The 20,637-nt window shown below is 44.5% G+C and overlaps 1 protein-coding gene across 4 annotated transcripts in view; it reads right to left on the minus strand.

Annotated features, from left to right (window-relative positions):
- Window positions 1-4,885: 4,885 nt before the first annotated feature.
- Window positions 4,886-20,637, minus strand: part of Smyd2 (SET and MYND domain containing 2) — a 45,417-nt gene continuing 29,665 nt past the window's right edge. For 3 of the 4 annotated variants that reach the window (XM_047521500.1, XM_047521498.1, XM_047521501.1), the window contains 8 exons: window positions 20,324-20,448; window positions 15,662-15,729; window positions 13,108-13,210; window positions 11,045-11,155; window positions 10,014-10,134; window positions 8,606-8,780; window positions 6,557-6,665; window positions 4,886-5,299 (listed from right to left, as the gene is read on the minus strand). In XM_047521500.1, coding sequence (XP_047377456.1) covers window positions 5,219-5,299; window positions 6,557-6,665; window positions 8,606-8,780; window positions 10,014-10,134; window positions 11,045-11,155; window positions 13,108-13,210; window positions 15,662-15,729; window positions 20,324-20,448 — 893 coding nt within the window. In that variant the 3' untranslated portion in view covers window positions 4,886-5,218. Of the gene's footprint in view, window positions 5,300-6,556; window positions 6,666-8,605; window positions 8,781-9,946; window positions 10,135-11,044; window positions 11,156-13,107; window positions 13,211-15,661; window positions 15,730-20,323; window positions 20,449-20,637 lie in introns of all 4 variants that reach the window. The other variant, XM_047521499.1, reaches the window with a different exon arrangement.

Here is a 20,637-nt window from a genome sequence, read left to right on the forward strand (position 1 = left end):
CAGCCACGTAGCTCTCAGGGTTAGTGAGCACAGCTCTGAACATCTAGGTTTCCTCTCGCCAGGGATCTTGGGTGCCACTGAAAAGTTTTCCACTTTACAGGTGGTGTGTCTAAGCAGAGCACACAAATGTAGAATCTAAGTACAGTGACTGCGTTTGTTTCCCGTCTCACAGGGGGGCACCCTTGTACCACCACCTTTATTCCAAGGGCATTTCATTCACTGGGGTTCTGCCAGCTGTTCATGTTTTTTTCGTTGGCTTCATGGATCATCTCTCAAGCACACTTTTTCTTTTCTTTCAGTATCTATCCTGGTCTGGTCATAGAGAATCATTGCCTTAAACCTCTCCAAAATATGTAACTAGGGAATCTTAGTCTTTAAAAAAAAAAAAAAAGAGCTTACTGTTTCAAGGAATCAGATCTGACAAGTGAAAATAACCAGAAGGGAGACAGCTTAGAACACAGTCAGCCACCAGGAAACTGTCCTCATTTACCCTTTTGTTCCCTCAGTGATAGCACGATCATTCAGTATTAGAAGAAATGAAAGAAAAGGTAGGTGACACTCCTAAGACAGCAATTGCTGTGGTACTTATTATTTATTTTGAGGTAAGCCAGTGTGGTGACATCTGTGGTCTAATTGGTTTCTAGCTTCTTCCTGTTGGACCATGTTCCCTTCATCATGGCCTCTACAGACACTGGCCAATCTGGTGAGACCTATTTATATCTCGGGGCTGCCCAGGAACATCAAAAGGTGCATTGTGATCAATAATTCAGTTATCCAGGTGGGCAGGATAAGCAGTTCATCCAGTCTGTGTGGAAATTAATCTTTTCTTCCGCAACCTCTTCCTTCAGAGAAACAGAATGCCATCTCATCTGACGAAAGGTTTAGAGGAGAAAGCTGAGATTGGGATCTTTCTGTGCCTTGGGGTGAAACCTTTTGCTAAAATCTCAGGAATGCTGCTTTGAGTTTAGCCAGGTGACTCTCAGGGCAGGGGTGCCTGGCATTCTCGGCATTTCTCAGGGCCTCCATCTCCCTCAACTGCAGTGTTAGCTAATAAAATACTTTCAGCATAGAACTGAAACTATCATTCAGAGCTATTCCTCCCACCCCCAACTTGAACACTGTAAAATTTCACTGCAATTTCTTTTGAACTTTCTTGCCACTGTTTGGAATCCTAAAATTCTTTAACCTTATCCGTCAGACAAAAGGTACTCTCCATTAGAGATGATTCCCAGTGTGTGTCCCTGGGCCTTCAGCAGTCAACAAACCTGGTTGAAGATGGGTGGGAAAACAGATTTACATATGCAGATGACCATTAAAGGTATAACCTTATGTAACTTGTGTTACATTAGCTAACAGCCTAATCTATTTTGTTTCACTGGACTGTTGTGCTCTGTGATTTCAGTATTGTGATGCTTTTCTTAGTCTGTTTTGTAAAATGTTGTGAACTTTGCTATCCTTCAAAATAACTGACATCTAATAGGTTTTGTTTTGAAATGATATTCAGGCAAGTCCCCAACTTAGAAACCAGTGTGTTCTTAGAAGTTCTTGGGTCAGCCCACAGAAGCCCACTGACTTCTAACACAGCCGAAATGCAGGCCTGTGTCAGAACTGGTTGAGTTTCGTGGGCCAACCTGCAAACATAACCACCACCTATTATTGTTGTTGCAGTGAGAAATGCATTCCAGGTTGGGACTTGGGATCCTGGGGACACATTCTCCTCCCCATGGAGGCCACTTGGTACTTGGCAAGATGAAAGCCGAGTCTCTTTACTACCAAACTACAGTTGTTATGGGGAGAGTATGTTATGAGAAGTTTATAGCACATTCCCTAAGTTGGGGAGTGACTTTGTCAGTAGTCATGTCAACTGTACTTTGGTATAGACTCCCTATCATTTTAATAATATTAAAAGCCTTAAATGAAACTATGCATGCTATTCTATGTGCTATTTTATATCAGTAAATAAGCTTATGCTTGCCAGTTTCATACACAATTGGGGTGTATAAAACTGACTTTGACAGTATTTTTTGCACTGTTTCCTATCTGTTTTTATGAAGTCTTATTTAGATATTGGTCCTAGATGATGTTCTCACTGTCCTTGTCATTGCTGTAAAATGTTTCATATGTGCCTTTACAAATGTGAGATCTTTATTCTAACTTTTTTTTGTAAAAGATATCTATTGATTTCCATATGCAATAAACCTTTTTCAGAGAAAACAGTTAAGTCTTCTCTTTTTAGCACTATGTTTGCATTAGTTAAACGCATATACATATTCCTTACTTTTAAGATTCTTTTCAAAGCAAAGGTGTCTAAGAAAAATCTGCCTTTTTAAAGCCAATTTATTGCTACCTACTTTTTATTCTGTGTAACCTGAGCATAATGAAGATTTTTACATGAAATTTTCAAAGTTGTCTTTGTTAGAAGAAATGAGAGAGGTGAACACTAGGCAAATGGAGTGAAGAATGCATGGAAATTGTCTTCTCTTACAAATCAGTGATAACCTTCATTAAACCCCAAGCCCCTTGGACTCCACTGTCATTTTCTTAGACACCAAATTGTTGATGTGGAAAAGGCAGGCACCAGGCTGCTATCGAAAACCCAAATTCTTGTATTTTGTCTTTTGACTTTTTAACAGCTTACTTCATCTCTAGATTGAAAGGTTGCTGCCCTGTCCCAGATTTCCAGCCAATCAGCTGCCATGGCACAAACCCAGCGACCCCTTCATAATGAGGTGGGCTCGTGCTTCTTCTATCTACAATAAATGACAGGGCAATCCAGTTCCATGGCATCAGATCTCCTGTGCTCAGCTTCTCCATTTGCCTGTTCCATTTTTGCAGGCTTTATAATAAACTGCTAGCAGTAGGTAAATGATTTCCTGGAGTTTGGGGAGCCCTTGTAGCAAATTGTTGAACACAATGGGCAATGGTTTATGGGAGCCTCCCCCACCCCAGGCTTTGTAGCCAGGTCAGACAGAAATGGGGTAAGATCATGGTGACTGGTATCTGAAATGAGTACAGCCTGTGGAACTGAGTCCATAAACACATGCAGTCTACCACTAATTCTGGGTGGCCTTAGAATTGAAATGAGGTGTTTCATAAAAACACCTCAGCCATGAATATCAATTCACAGAAGAAATACAATAATTTCTAAATATACATAGACATGCCCAACCTCACTAATAAGTGCACACACACACACACACAAAGATTATTTCACATAGTAGATTGGGAAAAAAACATTGATGGTACAGTGTTATGATTGATAGGAAAACAAATGTTATTATATTCTATTTAGTACCTGATGCAGTTTTGGGGTTTTTTTGTTGTTTTGTTTTTTTGTTTTTAAAGGAAATGTAGCCATATATAATTTTTTTAAAAGATTCTATTTGGTCCTGAAATTATATTTCTTAGATCTATTCTCCCCCAAAATGCTAAGACTACTCAGTGTGGCACCTTGTAATAGCATCAAGCTGGACAAGACCACCTGTCCATAAAGAGAATTATGAGTAAATTGTGACTATGTTCAATGCAATGTTCTATGTCTAACAAGAACAAGCCACATCTGTAGGTGCCGAAATGAAAAGAGGCCTATGTTGTTAAGTCAGGGAGGCAGGTTACAAAATCACATTCTGCCTTTTTCTAAATCTATTTATTTAGATGCTTTATGCAAGCATGGGAAAAAGTGAGACCTGATAAAGCAAACTGTTTACAGAGGTTTTACCCTCAGGGTGGAGCTGGTGAGGAAGAAAGAATGGGCCACATTTTCATTCCGGTTTCTATTACTTGTTGAGAAAGTTCATAACTTTTGTAAAACTTTGTCAAAGATGATGAACTTATTTTAGGTTTATCCACAGATATTCTGCTGTGAGCTACTTCCATGATTGCAAACTAGCATTCTTAAAACACTATGCTCCCCTGACCCAGGACCATGCCTAAATCTTCCCTGTGCAATGAAGAGAGAGTATTCCGCATTAAGTAGATGTCCAATAAATATCTTACTGGACCACACAGGAGGATACATTCTGCCTGCTAAATCCCAGTATGCACAATAAACTGAGAGGTCTGTATGGAAGAGGAAGGGAAGAAACCATAGTAGATTTACCACCATTTGAGGTGTATTCAGATCATGATTATGAAAGATAATCAAGTATTAGCACCACCAGGCTGTACTTATTAACTGATGACACTCCTCTCTTTGGGCTAAAGGACACTTTTTTTTTTTTTTTTTTAAATATCAGGGAGTGAATCCAGGGGAATTTAACCATTGAGCCACATCCCCAGCCCTTAAGTTGCTGAGGCTGGCTTTGGACTCGAGATCCTCCTACCTCAGCCTCCCAAGCTGCTAGCATTACAGATGTGTAGCACCAGGCCCAGCCAAGACACTTTTCTTGAGAGGAAAACATCCCCTGCACTGAGGAGTGCTTGTGGCATCCTTCAGTGCCACGGTTGCTAATAAACAATTCCCAGGTTGTTGCTGTCTAGGCTGTAAGCTGCAAAAAGCTGGATTCCTCCTGGCTGTGTGGGTAGAGATCAATGTTTGCTCACAACACAGAGTTGGTAAGGAAATTTTTTTTTCCTTCTCAAGCTTACTCTGGAGTCTTTCCAAAAAAGGAGAGTACTGCACAGAACAGTTCATGGAATGAGAGATGGAAAGTGCTTTCAGACAGATGGGGATAAAAAAAAAAAAAAAGCCAAGAAAGTAACGCATGCTCTAAGCACTTAAGATACCAGAGAGATATTGGAACTGCAGAATAAAGGTGCCACCTGATCCCACCCGTGGGGAGGAGACCTAGGCTCACTGAATGATGGAGAACAGGTGTCACCTCCACTCTAAGACCAAGCTCCCACCACCACTTGGAAATCCTCCCCATAGACAGAAGCAAACACAAACCTTGAATACTCTCTTTATTCTCTTACAACAGTCAAGTTTGTTCAGAACATTACAGTAGGCATGAGGGGAAAAATAAATGCAATTTTAAAAACTCAATGTGTCCAAAGTATATTATATGAAACCATGCCATTACTCTTAGAAAAAAGAAAGCATTCCAAATTAATATTTTGGTGGAAGAACAAGAACACCGTCAAAGATGGCGCGTGTAAGGTTTAAGTGCAAGAAGTGTTTCATCCCAGTTAGTTTAGAGAAGCGCTGGAGTGGTGCCTAAGATTTGAAATATTCAAATCCTTTAAGGTTTCTGAATGGAAACTGAAACGATGCACGAGTTCAGTGGCTTTCGATTTCCTGCTTTATCTCAGAAATATACGGATGATCTTTGCCATGAGCTACTTCCATGATTGCAATGGCCTAGGAAAGAGCGAGACAAATAACAGATGAGAGCCCCGAAGCCAGTTCCTCATACCTCCGCCCAGGGAACTGGAATTCAAGGAGGACTTCTCTAAGGCATGGAATGCAAACTAGCTTTCAGAGCTTTTGTTCTCCTCCACAGTCTAGTTTCTTATCAAAAAAGCAGACAAGACTATCTGTAATCCACTAGTCATCCTTACTTGCAGAAAGTAAGACATTCTGCAAAAATATTTAGGTAGTAGCTGGAGAAATGATGTACAGAAACTGATTTCATGACATTCTTTTGCCCCAATATTCTAGGTATTTCTGTAACTATCAACACTTTCCAATTATGACCTAACTGGATAATTTTTTTTCAACCTAAGTCATAAACAAGATGACAAATTCCATGGTCTAAAGAAAATTTTACATTTAATTCATAGTTCCATCCTGGCTAGGCCCCGACCCTTCCATTTGTGATGTGAGGACTTACCCCATTTCCCTGAATAGTCCATTAGGAAACTCTGGGAATGTGGAGAATTAGACCTCCAGGCCTAGTTTGTGACCACAACAATTATAAACAATCTCTTACAGGAGCAAACGGGCTGTTTCTCAAATTACACTGTGCTGTTAACTTCCATAAAAAGAATGAGGAGAATCAATACCCAGGAGTATGTCTCTGAGCTACTGTAAGGGGAGGCACAGCAGAGTCATCAAACACTTAGAGGGACTGCCATGCAGATTCGATTCCCCTACCCTGGGTCCTGGCATGACTAGGAGGACTGAAGCTCTCAACTCAGACCCCTATTTGAACGAAGACCCTCCCTGTACCCAGGTTCCTTACTTCACCCATATGAGCCTTAACTTCCTTCATCAGGAAAGCCTATCTCATATTTGTGAGAATTTAAAGGAAAAAAACACATGAGGGTCCTATAGTGTTTAACTGGTACTGGAAGAAAGGTGTTGATGGAGTGCATTTTAGAAACTGCAAATGCATCATCAAGCATCTTATTTTGAATCCTGAAGGGACAAATGGAGAATTCCTTGCCTCCTGGCTTAGCCAGTGGCCTCCCTGGTTTCCCATGGGATGGGTAGTATCCCTCTTTCTCGGTCACAGCCATGGACTGGGCCTGTGATCTTGGTCAGCCCCTCCTGCTGTTCCAACTTCCACCTGCTGAACTCACCCCTGCACCTGTGGCTGAAGGGTGGTCAGGAGCTGTTCCTCTACTAAGCAGGCCTCCTGGCCACTGGACTCCTGACCTTGAGTCCCACACATACCTTCTTCAGGGCCTTCTCTCCTGCAGCTTTGTTTTCCAGGCCCATGTACAGTCTTCCCAGCTTCAACCACATGGAGGCCACGTTGAGGGAGTACAAAGGATAGTGCTTACTGGAAGAAAGGAAGAGACAACAGGCCTCCTTGTCAGCACTACACAGAGAACCACAGACTGAGCGCAGGAAGCCTGTGGCTGCTGAGCTTGAGGCCTAGTACTCCACAGCAAAGGGTTTCTCCAACCCTGCTGGGCTCCGGGCAGGGTTTGGATGGGTTGATACCACCTCCTTGTCACAGATGCTAGCCACTGTTTGCAGTTTGTGCATTTCAGAAAAGCTACATCAAAACTGCTAGGGAAATCCTACACAAAAATGTTTGTGAACCAAACATTCAATCCCAGTCCAGATTTTCCTACTGCTGTATACCCAAAGCAAGACACTGTGAAAATACCTTAAAGTAAATGCCCCATTTGTGAGGGCAGCCATTGGTCCTGGCCCCTCCCATCAGAAAGATAAGATGCACTGTGTGTGTGAGTGTACTAAGACCCCGCCTTTCTGCTATACCCTGCTAAGTTGGTTTAACAAAACTGCAAGCCCTCTGGAGTAAGGAAAATACCTCTTGTTTCTTCTAGAGATTCCTTCACTATTGTCCAGCAGAAGGGTTTGTATCCAGAAGGTACTCTCTGGTTTGAAAAGAGGGCTGACTGCTGCAGTCTGTTTAGGAAAGAGCCATTTCCCTGGGAACAGGGCCTAGGAGGCAGCTTCTATGTGAGAGAGTGTGTAAGAGGTGTTTATTTACAGTCTATTCCACCCAGTCTACTCTGAAAGTATGTCCACTGAATTCCTGGGTAGGAGGCAGCTTGCTGCCTGGAGGAAGTCCCAGGACCAGCAGCCCCCCAGGCCAGAACTGGGCCTCCAGGAGGGGCTAAGCTAAGGAAGGGTCCAGCACAGCAAGACGCTGCTGGGGGAACAATCTCAAGGCTGAGAACAACCTCAAGTCTGCCACTGCTTTCTCAAAAGAGGTGTGCAAGAGCCAGAGGACTTCTTACCCACACCAGGAAAAGGGAAGGCTGAGATTATCTCTAATTCAACAAATTGTTTCTAAGACTTTAAGAACTGGCTTCCCTTTGAGCTCCCCCTGCTGGCTATTCATGGCACAGTGGATGGCAGAATCGGCAGTACAAATTCAGAAAAGACACAAGCTTTACAGTCTCCAATCATACAGCTTGAGGGGTACTAAGGGCTTCTCAAACTCATGAAAAACACCTAGGGTGCTTTTGGGACACAGGGGTTTCCTGGTCTAATGCCAGAGATTTTGATCAATTTGGTCTACTTGGTCTTGGGCTGATCTTGTAAATGGCATAATGTCCAGGTCTTTGGGGAGCCCTCCCGAGATCAGATCCAGCCCATTCCAGTCAGAGCAAGATGACAATGCCACTACTTCATTTGTCACCTGCTTTGAGGTTTAACAATCCCCTAGGTACAGGATACTTCCCTATAGCTAAGTATTACTACTACAAAATAAAACCCAACTTGCTTTCTTCAAACCTGTGAGGGAGGCATTAAATGACCACAGCCAACACACTGGTGCCAGTTTCCCCATACGCAAAGTGGGACTGCAACTTGAAAAGGCAAAGGGAGGAGATGGTGTGAGTAGTGATGGGAAAGCAGAGTTTTAAGACCATCATTTACCAGTTTATAAGGGCCATCTACTTTGGAAGGGGAGGGTAGGTACAATGGCAAACTGGTGGCTTTTTAATACTACTTTCAACTAGCTATTATGGATACAGGTCCTGAATGGGACCAAAGAGGGATCTTACTCTCTCCCCTGCCTAACTTCAATCTGCCTCCTTAGGTGTCTCCTCAGGACAGAGGGAACCGGTCTGGGTCAGTGGAGCAGAGCCCTTGCACCTGCATCTCCAGATGTGGTTACAGAGAAGCAGCAGTCATTCTAGGTGTGTCATGACACAGGACAAGAAGATGACACAGCTAACCTTATGCCCTCAAAACCACCAATCCCATTCCATGCTAGGATGATCAGAACAGCCATTGCATTACCTGTAGGGCTTAATGATCTTCTGACCGTATCTCAGGGCTCCTTCCCAGTCCTGCATGTACAAGCAGACCCCCATGGCCTGGTACATCATGTGCAACATATATACATTACTGTCCTCAAACACGGAACTCATCTTCTCCTGACTGAGCTCGCAGATCTCCAGCAGCTCACTAGGGGGTGCTGTGGCGTCAAGGAAATGACTGGCGGGAAGGGGAGCAAGGCGGGGTGGTGGGGTGGGGGGTGGGGGGATGCTGCCCTATCCTTCCCCAGGCAGTATTCAAGGAGTTATTTTTGTCCACTCCATCCCCTCCCTCACCACCTGAAAAAAAAAGTAACGGGGCTGGGGCATAGCTCGTGGTCAAGTGCTTCCTTAGCCTGTGCGAGGCCTGAGTTCAATAAATTACAGAAAGCCAAGCAAAAGAGAAAGGAATTACATTTTTCTCTAAGAAATAAACTAGGAAAGGAATTTTAGCCACAGTGTACAGACCCTCAGCTCTGATACAGACAATGTTGATTAGAATCAGTTCTCAGTCTTTCAATTAAATTCAAATCTTCAACCAAACTGGGACCCTGAGCTCTTCAGCTAGAGCATTTTCAATGAAGTTTACCCACCAGGGCAAAAGTGGCGTTGTGTGTTTTGGTGCCGGTACTGAACCCAAGACAACTCACATATTAAACATACGGTCCACCACTTGGCTACACCCTGTACCTTCAAGATTCTTTTTTTTTTTTTTTTGGGTGCTGGGGATCGAACCCAGGGCCTTGTGCTTGCAAGGCAAGCACTCTACCAACTGAGCTATCTCCCCACCCCCCCTTCAAGATTCTTAAGCTGAGAAACAACATGCCTTTCCATAATTTCCTCTCACCAGTTTTAAGGTCTGCCCTCTGAGGTAAAAATCTAATCCTTTTTCAAATCCTAAGAAAATGCTACAATGCAGTGGTCAAGAACACGGGTTCTGGTAGGCAGCAGGGCTAGGCCCCTAGGTGTGTCACCATCAGCAGTGTCCCCTGGGCAAGTTACTACCTGGTACCTACGAGACTGCCTCCTCACATGTTGCATGGCAACAGCCCTACTTGGTGCCCTTGGGAGGAGAGTCCAGATAAGCAAGGTTCTTGACACTGTGCTCTGCCCAAAGCACAATACCCAGCAAAACAGAGCCTGCCAGGGACTGCTCTTCAGTCTTTTGCCACAAGCAGCTCTTTACCAAAGGAGTCAAAGAAGGAGAAATAAGAACGGCATGGTGACATGTGACAAAGCTGGCACCATGTCATGGGTGGTCAATACATCTTCACACATTCACCAAGAGGCAGGCCTCCTTTAATATCCAGAATCTCAAACACACCTCTTGCCAATTTCCTGCCACTCCTCAGCGAGGGACAGTAAGCTGCCTGCACAGTTGTAAAGGATATATTTGTAGTGCTTGGCCCTCCGGAATTCCTCAATGACGTTACGTGCGTATCTGATCATGTCGCGGATGGCTTCTGCCTTTGGAGGGTCACTGAGTTTGCGGATTTCCACCTTGGCTGTATCCTGAGGGAAATGTACACAAGTATAAGGCTTTATCTCCCATGGAAACCATACTGATAAGGAAACCTCTCAATACGTATTCCCACGCAGAAGCAGGGTTTGCCCATTCTAAGATTATAGCAGAAAAGAAGGAAACCTGGCAATATCTAAGGGGCGTTCAATAAGCTATTACCTTCACAAGCACACACCCACATGGGCGCGTGCGTGTGCATGTGAGATATACTGGGGACTAAACCCAGAGATGCTCTACCACTAAGCTACATCCTCAGCAGGACTTTTTCCTTTGAGACAGGGTCTCAAGTCAACTGCGCAGGCGGCTGTCCTCAAGCTTGTGATCCTCCTGCCTGAGCTTCTGGAGTAGCTGATATTACAGGGGTTTGCCTGGCACTCCATTACCTTTTTACAAAAACAAAATATTGATTTTTTAGACAATGTTCCCTAGGTGGGACACCAAGAATGTATCTGCTATGGGCAGATGTGTGTTCACCTAACTACACATGAAGAGACTAGAGTAAGGCGGGGGGGGGCGGGGGTGGCACTCACAAAACCAATTTGGGGCAGAGCTGGGGCAAATCCCATGAATTCACGTCAAGAGGCTGGAGAACCTAACATGGCTCTCAGCTGCTCTTTTTCCTTCCCTCTCTCTTGAGCAGTCATTCTCTTTTCAAGAAACAGGCATTTGGCTGATCTTTCTCTTATTTGTACAGTGACTGGAAATGTTTTCATCAGCTTTGGGGAGCAGGTCTAAACAGAGATCTGGTCTGACTGGGTTCCCTCTGGCTGTCTGGTAAGGTGAGTCGAAAGGGTCAAAAACACCAGAAGAGGATAATCTGCCCAGAACACAGGGAGCTCATCCATGGCAGGGGTCCTGGGCCAGAGCGCAGTGCCAGCCCTTGGCCGGTCAGTGACATACCTTGTCTTTTGTGGTGCACTCCTGGCATTCACAGGTAAAAAAGTAAGAATCTCTTAGCCGGTCATTCCTGTCTTCTGTTGGGTACAGGAGGTCAATATAGCTGGTAAATACCTAAGGAGCCAAGAAAGTCGAGCTTCAGTTTGTCACAGAGAAAGTCAACCAAACCACTCTCACAACTGTGGACACCTGAGGTGGTACTCCAGGGACAGAGGAGAGTCACTGAAGAGGACTATGCTATTTACCTTAAGGCACTGAGTTTCTGAAACTCTTGTCACCTAATCATGTCCAGCTACTTATGGTGGAGAACCTACAGATTCCGAGCCCATAAAACCAGCAAATTGGAGGGTTGAAAGGTTCCCTGCCATCTTGTTCCTCATCAAAGAGAGCAGGCTGTGGGTGTGTCCTTAGTCTCATGGACAGATGCCACGGCCCCACTGGGATAAGAGTAGACTCATCCCTGGGGTTGGGCCTGGGCTGTCTCTGCCTGGCCTTTGTTTGGCCCCTTTTATTCACAACATGGCATGGTTCGGGTGAACTTGTGTCACTGCTGATACATGCAGGGGGGAGTGTGGACACACACGTACTGCCAAGTTCACCTTTTCTCCTGACATCAGAAGGTTACAGAGCAAGAGGTACAGCTCAAGAGGCTGAGACCAGCGGCTCTGGTGGCTCCAGAAGTCAGTGCCGGGAAAACACAATTTTCAGGACACCACTTGCTATGGACTCAGCCAGCAGGCAGTTCCTGACCTTGAAGTGAACATCCTACCTCTGGGCTCACAGGGTTCTTCTGTCCTTGCTTTTTGTTAACCAGGGTCCACAACTAAGACTTAGAGCATATGGAGAGGGCCAGCACTGAGATGTCCATTATCTACTCACTGGGACAGCACTGGCTGCTCATCCCACACAATCAGGCAAATGTCTGCCTGAACAGATGGATTTCTCAAAGCTGCCAGTGTGCCAGTGACCTTGGGCGCTGCCAGGCAAGCAACAGGGAGCAGCACGGGTCTAGGTGCAACAGGGGCAGCCAAGCTCTCCAACCAAAGAACAGGACTGGACATGTGGTTCATTCTGATACTGAGGAATGGATTCCTTCCTCTCTGAAGGACAGGAAGCCCCCAAAATAGTGAACTCCCCAAATGGAAGTTACAGTATTTAAGACCTGTGAGACCTTGCAGGCAACAGTAACTGTGGACAGCCCTGCCATGCCACGCATGGCAACAGTTGGCCAGATTTTCTTAGAAACGACTAGGATGGACACAGTGCAACCAACAGAAGGTTCCAGAAGATGGCGACAAAGGCCACTCCAGTGTCAATGCTCACAGCTCAAACTGAGCCTGTCTAGGAGACAAACCCCTCATCCCTCCTGTCAGCCCACAGGAGCTCTGGGGCCCAATGGTTATACTCTGACTCACTGCAATTGTGTTTTAAGAAGGAGTAATCTAGGTAGCCTCCATCAAACATCTGTACACCTATACAGCCTGGCCCTGAGCAGCCCACCCTTGTCACATGGGTTTAACAGAGGGTAGAAAGGCCCGTCTATATGCTGGGCATCAGATGTTTGTCTACCTGAGAACCAGTTAATACCTTTCAAAGAAATCTAAGCATTTCTCATTTAGCACCCCAATAACTATATTTAATATATATGTACCTTAAAATAGCACTATAAATTAAACTGAAATTGAACTTCAAATGTGTGATCCTAGTCCCTAAAAAGTTCATGTGTCCTGCTAGGGAGTTACTTAAGAGCACAGAACATTTGTACAGTCATCCATCAGTCCAGCCTCTCACAGAGGAGAAGTCTCTACAGTCACATAGGGAAAGGGAGAAGGGAAAGTGAGCAGGTGACGGAGACCTAGCTGTTCCACCATCCCTAAGCTGGGGAGCAGGGGGCTGGTGGTGCCTCTTCACCTCAACTGCCTCCACCTCCCCATCAGTGCACACAAATGGCAGTTTAACTGGAATCACTCCCGACAGTGCCTCCAGAGGCTGCAGATTTGTCTGCACTGCCTTTTAGAACAGCTGCTTAATTAAGCCCACTGTCACAACCACCTGTGGCCACATACCTCTTCTCCAGGACTGATTTCCTGTACGGCTCTTACTTCTGCCAGGGTCCCCTTGTAGGTCACAATGACATTGGGGCAACAACTATGATTCATCAATGCAACACTGTCAACCAGAAGAGAAAACCCAGTTTTGTGAATGGCACAGACATGACTGTTTCAGTAACTCCTTGGTCACTTACTTGCTGAGTTAGAGGAACTGAGTCTTTGTAAGGCAACAAAAATATATAATAGGCAGCACAGTCTATTCTAAAAAGACTGTTTTGTATGCATTTATAACAATATTTAACATCTTGAACTTTATATTGAAGAGTAAAATCCACAAAAAAACACTGCTATCTAAGCTGAACACAATTTTTTTTAAAAAATGCCAAAAATATTCCCTCCTAGCAGATGTGGGACCAAAACCCAGTACCTTCAGTTGCATTATGTACAAGACAAGTGAGTTATTGTTTCCAAGTGGCTTTTTGTCTAAGTGGATCATTTCTAGCATGCTTCCTTCAGATGTCGAGAAATAGCAGCTGCTTGGGAGGGAGGGAGGGAGGGCTGTGACCCTGGAAGTCATGGAGAAGCCCATTTGAGTCTGTCTGCACCTCAATTTCCTCATCTGGAAAATTGGGACATTATTGCTCCTGCTGCTCACTGTCTGCTTTTCAGGGACAGCGAGGAGGAGAGATTCGCCTGTGCGAGGGGCTTTGAGCTTTCTGATTATATGAAGGTCAAAGTTCTGAGAACAGAAATTCCTAAACTACGGGGAAAGAGTGCTTGATCTCTGAAAATGCTGCCTTTGAAATCACAATGCCCATATGATTTCTGCCCAAGGGACTTCCCCCAATTAAAACTGCCCAGAAACAGGGCTCATGCTCCTATATGCATATGCACCACTGTTCTGATGGCCAGTGCCACCGGCCTGACCTGTGGTGATCAGAATCCCTCTCCTGCCTGCCTCAAGAATACGAAAAAGGGAAGGGGTTGCCAAGACTGACGAGGATGCACTCCAGGGTGTGCCATGTCCCGGTGGGGTGTGGTGTGTGACCTTCCCCTGCTAGAGATCTGAGCAGAGTGTGAGGCTAGCCTTGTGTCTGAGACAAACAGGAAGCAGGTTCCAGTTTTGTGGTCTTATTCTTTGGGAGAGATACCTCTGCCCTGCACCACAGCCCACCCAGCTTCCTGACAAGTGATGCATAGGGAATGAGGACCCAGGAAATCCGATAAACAAAGGCACCAAAAGGGTGGTTACTGAACGAAAAATACCTCCTTGCAGAAGTATTAAGTAATCCCTTCTTTCGACAGACCTCTGGGTATCTTTGTAAGGAAGGTGGGAAAACAGCACCAAGGCAGGGGGCCTCCTAGAGGAAGTCCTGTTCTGGATCAGCACTGGAGGGAAGAGGGCGAGACCTAGACACCAGCATTCCTCATCTTTAACATACTGGGACACCAACACTGAGGAGACAATGTCATTTCTGAAGGTGCTGCCATATGCCTTCTCCACAGAGCCCAATGCCCTCTCTCTCTCTCCCTTTTCCCAAGAGCAAAAGGCTAAAAAGAACCTCTCCCAAAATACACCTCTTTCCTCACTATCACAATTCAAACTGCACAGTCTGGCCTCAGGAACGGTAGTGTCATGAGGAAACTTTCTGTATCTCTGGCTCCAGCAAGCCTGTGACAGGTGCTCAGGAGATGCAGACCTGTAGAGATTCTTCTCCTTCTGACCCACTTGGTGCATGGAGCCTGGCAGCTGCACGCACACTCCAGGAGTAAACACAGTAGCCTCAGCCAGGGCATAGTGTTGGGGTTTTCCCTACATGTCAAGGTAACCAAGGCCCCTGCAAAATGTAGTGAGCAACCTCCCTTTGGATGGACGTAATCTACAGTGTGGATTAATTCAGACAGGGGTATAGGAAGGCTGCCCAGACTATCTGTCGAGTGAGGACCTAACTTCAGGCACCGAAGTCATTCTGGAAATACACATTCCATCAGAGACAAGGGCAAAGCCATAGCCTTTCTTACATTACTCACATATTCCAGAATATACAGAGAAAAACCTGACAGTTCTTCAAATTTTTTCTCTAGTTCACTACTTTAGCAGAATCTCTCTCCAAACTGTGCTGTTTTTGTATTGGTATTAGTCATAAAAGGGCAGTTGGACAAGAAGCTTGTGTATTATTTACACAAGTCTGTGACCAAATTCTTGGTTAGCAATTAATGTTTCACTTTGAGCTTAAGAAACCCCAAAATTTCCACAGTATAGATGTGCAGAAAGCAAATTTCTCAGCAGGGCCTGGGCTGCTCCTTCCATGCACACTGTAAAATATTCTTTAATAACAGCTCTCTGCCTAGCAGGACTTAACAAGCAACCATCCTCCTAACTACTACCTTCAGATCCTTAAGTGTAGGGGAAATATTTTGAAATCTGGCAGATTAAAAAGCTGTCTTAATTCACTTGGAGTTTCATGTCTGCCACATGCAGTTAGGTGGGTTATATAAAAATCTTTAAAAATATCAAATTAGTGTTAAATAAGTACAAAGAAAAGAAATGAAGTCAAACTCAACCTACTCAGGAAATATCGCAGATCCCAAATGAGAAAGCTCTTCATCTTCAATTGTGAAGCCATTACAGTTAACCTGCAGTGAAAAGGGGGAGAAAGGAGAGATGGGCTACAGCTTTAATTTTGACTTTTAACAAATTAACTGAGGAGATGTTCTGGTTTAGTGGTTTTAAAACCTTTCTTTTGGCCAGGGCATCCTTTGTTCAAACAAAATTTACTCATCAGTCCCACGTATAACAAACAAAAGCAGAACTGGTAGGGTTGACGGACCTACTCGTGCACCCCATCTGCACACAGTGGCCCGGGAACACCGTGGACCCCTGTGGCTGCACAGACTGCAGTCTGCGTATTAGCAGGGGAGACAGGGCACTTGGAGTCTAATCCAAATTATGCCACAGCTTTTTGGTGTGATCTGGAGCTCACTGCCAAGTACTCTGCACTTAAAAAAGGAACCACTTAATCCAGTGCCTATCTTGGAAGGTAAGGAAGTACCTAGGAAAGTCCTTAGACTTCTAATCTAATTGTTGTCTCTTCCTCTGAGAGGCAGAGGGACCAAGGGCCAGGAGCCAAGAGAACTGAAGCCATGCCTTTCATGTCTCAGTCAAATCAACCACTGGCCACTTTCTCATCCTTGAAATGTTGCCACAAACGTATCCAGGGCAACTCTAGCCATTTGGAAGGTCTCAGAATGAGCAGGTTGAAAATGGAGATGTCACATGCCAACTTCCAGATTCTATAAATTTGTTCTTTCCATGGACACTTATTGAAAGGCTCAATGTACAGGGTACTATTCATAGAAAGAGAAATCACCTAGTGTCTTGGGGGACAACTCAGTGAACATTCTGTATACACATCTACAATTTCAGAGCTGGAAGGGAACTCGGTCTCTTCACTTTCTAGAAGATGAATCTGAGGTCAGGGAGAAGATCTGGCTGGTCTACAGTCACAAGGTGGGCTGGTGGGAAAGGCCCAGACTCCTGCTCATCCCATAAGGTCTGCATGGTGAATGGCTCCACCTCACTCCCTTGCACACCTGCACTGCAACCTCTTAGACCAGCAGATGGGCTTGTAAAAGCAGCATTCACTGAGCACTTACTCCAGGCCAGGCACTGCAAGGTACCACAGACCTAACACCTCGTAAATCCGCAGCATCTCTTGCATTATTGTAACAACCCTTTTTACAGACATGAAAACGGAGGCTGGGTTGGAGTTTCAGAGGTTAAGTGACTTGTTCAAGGACATGAAATAGTAAGTGGCACGTCAGCAGTCAGAATTCAGACCCATCTCACTGCAGTCTGGCTTCTTTGCACTGTACTATATTTCTTTTAAAAGTATTTGGCTTTATTAAATTTTAATGCAGCAATTTCACTTAAAACTAAAGGGCCACTGGTGAAAAGGCTTGGAAACGGTGGTACATACTGAAGTAAGGGCAGTGACAAGTTTCACTTATTTACCGAAAGAGAGGGGGAGAGAGAAAACAAAAAAGGGGGGAATGGGAGGGCACTACAGGTTAGTAAAATAACAGCATTTGTAATCCCAAGGGTTGGGCATTTCTTAGTGGAAGACTTAGTATACTATTTTTTTGTGTGCCATTTCCAAGTATCTTGACCAATTCTATCATTGGGACATTACCAATGACCATTACCAATGAGTATCAACCAACAATACATAGGACTAAATTAGGATTTTAATTCATTCAACAAAATTAATCTGTCAAGAGTATGAACCATGTGTCCTGCACTTTATTGGCTAAGTACTAAAATGACCTACACAGTCTCACTCTGGACATGAGCATGCCTCAGCAGCATCCAGCACCCACTGCAGCTGTTTGCAGAATCAGTAAGAGACTTTAGTAAGAATTATCAAAACGAATCCAGAGACAGACAGGCCCTGACCCCCTTGGATGATGGGATTCTTGCTCCCTTGCTTTTCAGCTGCTTCCTCTGCAGCAAGCCCAGCTAGCAGTCTACAACTCTGGGTTCCCTCAGCCTGGACCATCCTGACCATCACTCACTTTATTCTCGGCCCTTGCTCCCCTCACTGGGGAAGTGTGTGGGTGTTTCTTCATAAGCAGAGGCTCCTGTAAGCTTAAGTGTCATTACTGTTCCTTCTGGGGAGGCGGTGATGGTGTTTAAGTCAAATTGCATAGCAATTTTCCTGCCAGCTTTCCCTCCCTTTTGAGATATCCCTAGAGAAAAAAAGTGCACTTGTATGTTGAAAAAGACACAAGGGCCACAGTCTTTTTTTTTTTTTCCCCCTCAAGTCAAATCAGGCGTAAGTGCCTTACTAAAGCGATTCTCATAATTAGCATTTAGACTAGATGTAGGCTACACACCAAAAATACACTTCCCAACCATGCAAATGTTCCCAGCGATAAAAACACACCTCGATGCTGTCAAAGCAGTGCAGTCACCTCTGGCTGCCAGCTGCTGTGGGGCTGCAACTTAACACCCAGCAGCCTCCTGTGGGCCCTACTGAGGGAGGGCTTGGAGGCTGGGACAGAAGACACACAGCAGGGCCTGAGGCGCAGGACCAGGGTGGCATGGGGAGGGAGTCGTACTTCTCATTTTTGCTTGGGATTCTGAATGCCCCTTTCCAAATTTACATATGAAAAAAGATGTGTGCATGTTATGTGTACACACAGGCTCTTAAAATGATACTATAATTTTATAAATATAAAGTCTAAAAAGGAATAAATTACTAGAGTTTTGTGTGTACTTTTCTCTTAGGCATGTGACTGTCCTAATTTTTCCGAGTCCAAAGACTGACTCATTTTCACAATTATACTTGCACTTGTGAGATCAAGTGTTTTGACTTGGTTATAAAAATGCCACTTCAACACGGAGAAGTCGTATCACCATGCACGACTATGTTAAGAGGAAAAGTTATCTTTTTTCCCAGCTTAAGAGGATATATTTCACAGCCCTGCTTTCTCATATAAGCGTGTCCCATCGAAAAAAAAAAAAAAATCACAAATCCAGATTCTCAAAAAATTTAAAAGAAGTCAATTCTTCAACTTTCCATGGTCCATCCAATCCTCCATCTTAGGATGCTTAGGAAAATATGGGGTAAATCCAGGATAATGTGAAAATCAGAAAGATTTTTCATTACTTCTATCTTTAAGTTTATAATTTGAATTTGTTATTTCTTTTATAAGGAATAACTTTTTTCTGATTATGACAGTCACAGAGTTGAAATTTATCTACATAAATAAAACCTATTAAAATAATTCACTGAATTTGAACAGTGGTTCTTCAGGGAGTGGAAGTGGGTAGAAGTAATGAAAGACCTTTCTTTCTATGTGTAAGTTTTAAAGTGTGTGCTTTTCAACCTTTTTCTTTTGGTCATATATGTTCATTGTAGAAAATCCAGACAACCACCCAGTGAGAACAGGAAACACTGCCCACACCTCAGAAGACAACGCACAGTGGACCTTCATGCGGCTCTCCCATGCGCGTGTGCTTCCATGTTACGCGTGGTCCACCTGCTCTTATTCTTCATGCCGTGTCATTGACATTTCCCACATCTTCAGGCAGTCTTCAAACACAACTTAAAAGGGTGTTACTTCAATCAGGTGGCTATGCCACACAATTTGTTTAATCAAACTCTGACTGCTGGGCCCTTTCCCTTTCTCCTTTCCCCTCCTTCCCTCCAGTCCTTTCTTCCTTCTGCTTTTAAAAGAGCCCCATAACAAACAACTTGCAGGTAAATCTCTGCCCATATCTCTGATTATTTCCTTAGTACAGATTTCTGGAAGTGGAATTACTGGGTCAAAGGGAACAGAGGTGATGCATGCTCTATTCTAAGATGAAAATGTGTCAGTGCCCCCCAGATTTTTTAATACACCTAGAGACTGAAGATTCTGGCAAGGGATATAGCCGCTTGCACCACAGAACGGCATTCCAGTTCTTCTTTCTTTGGGAAGGTCACCTTCAAAGAAATGCCCAGTATGTAGAGGAAAATACAAGATCATGTGAAGGAGAGAAACCCAATGCCGCAAGTCAAGAAGAGCAGCCCATGCGGCACCCTCTCTCCTCATGTCCCAGCAATGCCCAAGCTTTAGCCTTTCCAGTGGTCAAGTGTCCAAGTCTTTGATCACTTCTAAGGTGTTCTTGTCTGGAAGTCTCTCAAATTTGTTTCTTATATCTGATCCTGGAAAACCTGAGCTTCTTTAAACAAGACCCTTGAGCAAAGATCACATGCACCTGGATGAGTGGGGATCAGACAGGGCCTCCTTCTCGGGGTATCTGTAAACCTCTACTTTATCAGCACAGCCTTGGTAGGAGAAAAAAAACCAGTGGAGACAAAAGGACATCTTCTATCAGAATGGAAGGTTTAAGAACCAGAAAGTATAACAATGTCGGAATTAGACAGATAAGCATGTGCTGGAGAACTGGAGCACTGGCAGCTCCTTTGTTTTCATGAACACTTCCGAGGCAGAGGCAGAGGTGAATGTCCTCTGCTCCCCATTCAGTGAGGGTCAGCAAGAGAGTACCTTGGTCTGTTCAGGTCACTTAGTGAGGCTATGGCAACATAGGACCCAGGGGACCCAGTGCCTTGTTGTCAAGCAGATGCCAATGTTCTGCTTCAATTCATCCTTACTGAGTGAGTGCTGGGGACGGGTTCAGAGAGGGAAAAGCTGAAGCACTGCCTGACGCTCCCATCCTTACCTGTGCAAAGAGTACGACGAGGCTACTGTGGTCAGGGAATTCGAGGTGCTTGGAGTAGAACTGATGGAGAGCAGCAATGTCACTCTGAATCAAATCCTTCTTCTCATTGTCCAACTTATCCAGATCTGTGGGTGAACAACCCATTACTCACCCTGTAGGAAACACTGTACTGCTGGGTTTCCTTACTCTAAAGGGCATGGAAGAGAGGGGTAAAACCCAAAATGTTGAGTACCTAGAGAACATTTTTCCCTATTTGATCTAACTGAAAAATCCTGGGGAAAGAAAGCATGTCACTTCTTCCTTCTCTCGCTCTA

The sequence above is a fragment of the Sciurus carolinensis genome, chromosome 12 (genome assembly GCF_902686445.1).
Source record: "Sciurus carolinensis chromosome 12, mSciCar1.2, whole genome shotgun sequence".
Lineage (NCBI taxonomy): Eukaryota > Metazoa > Chordata > Mammalia > Rodentia > Sciuridae > Sciurus > Sciurus carolinensis.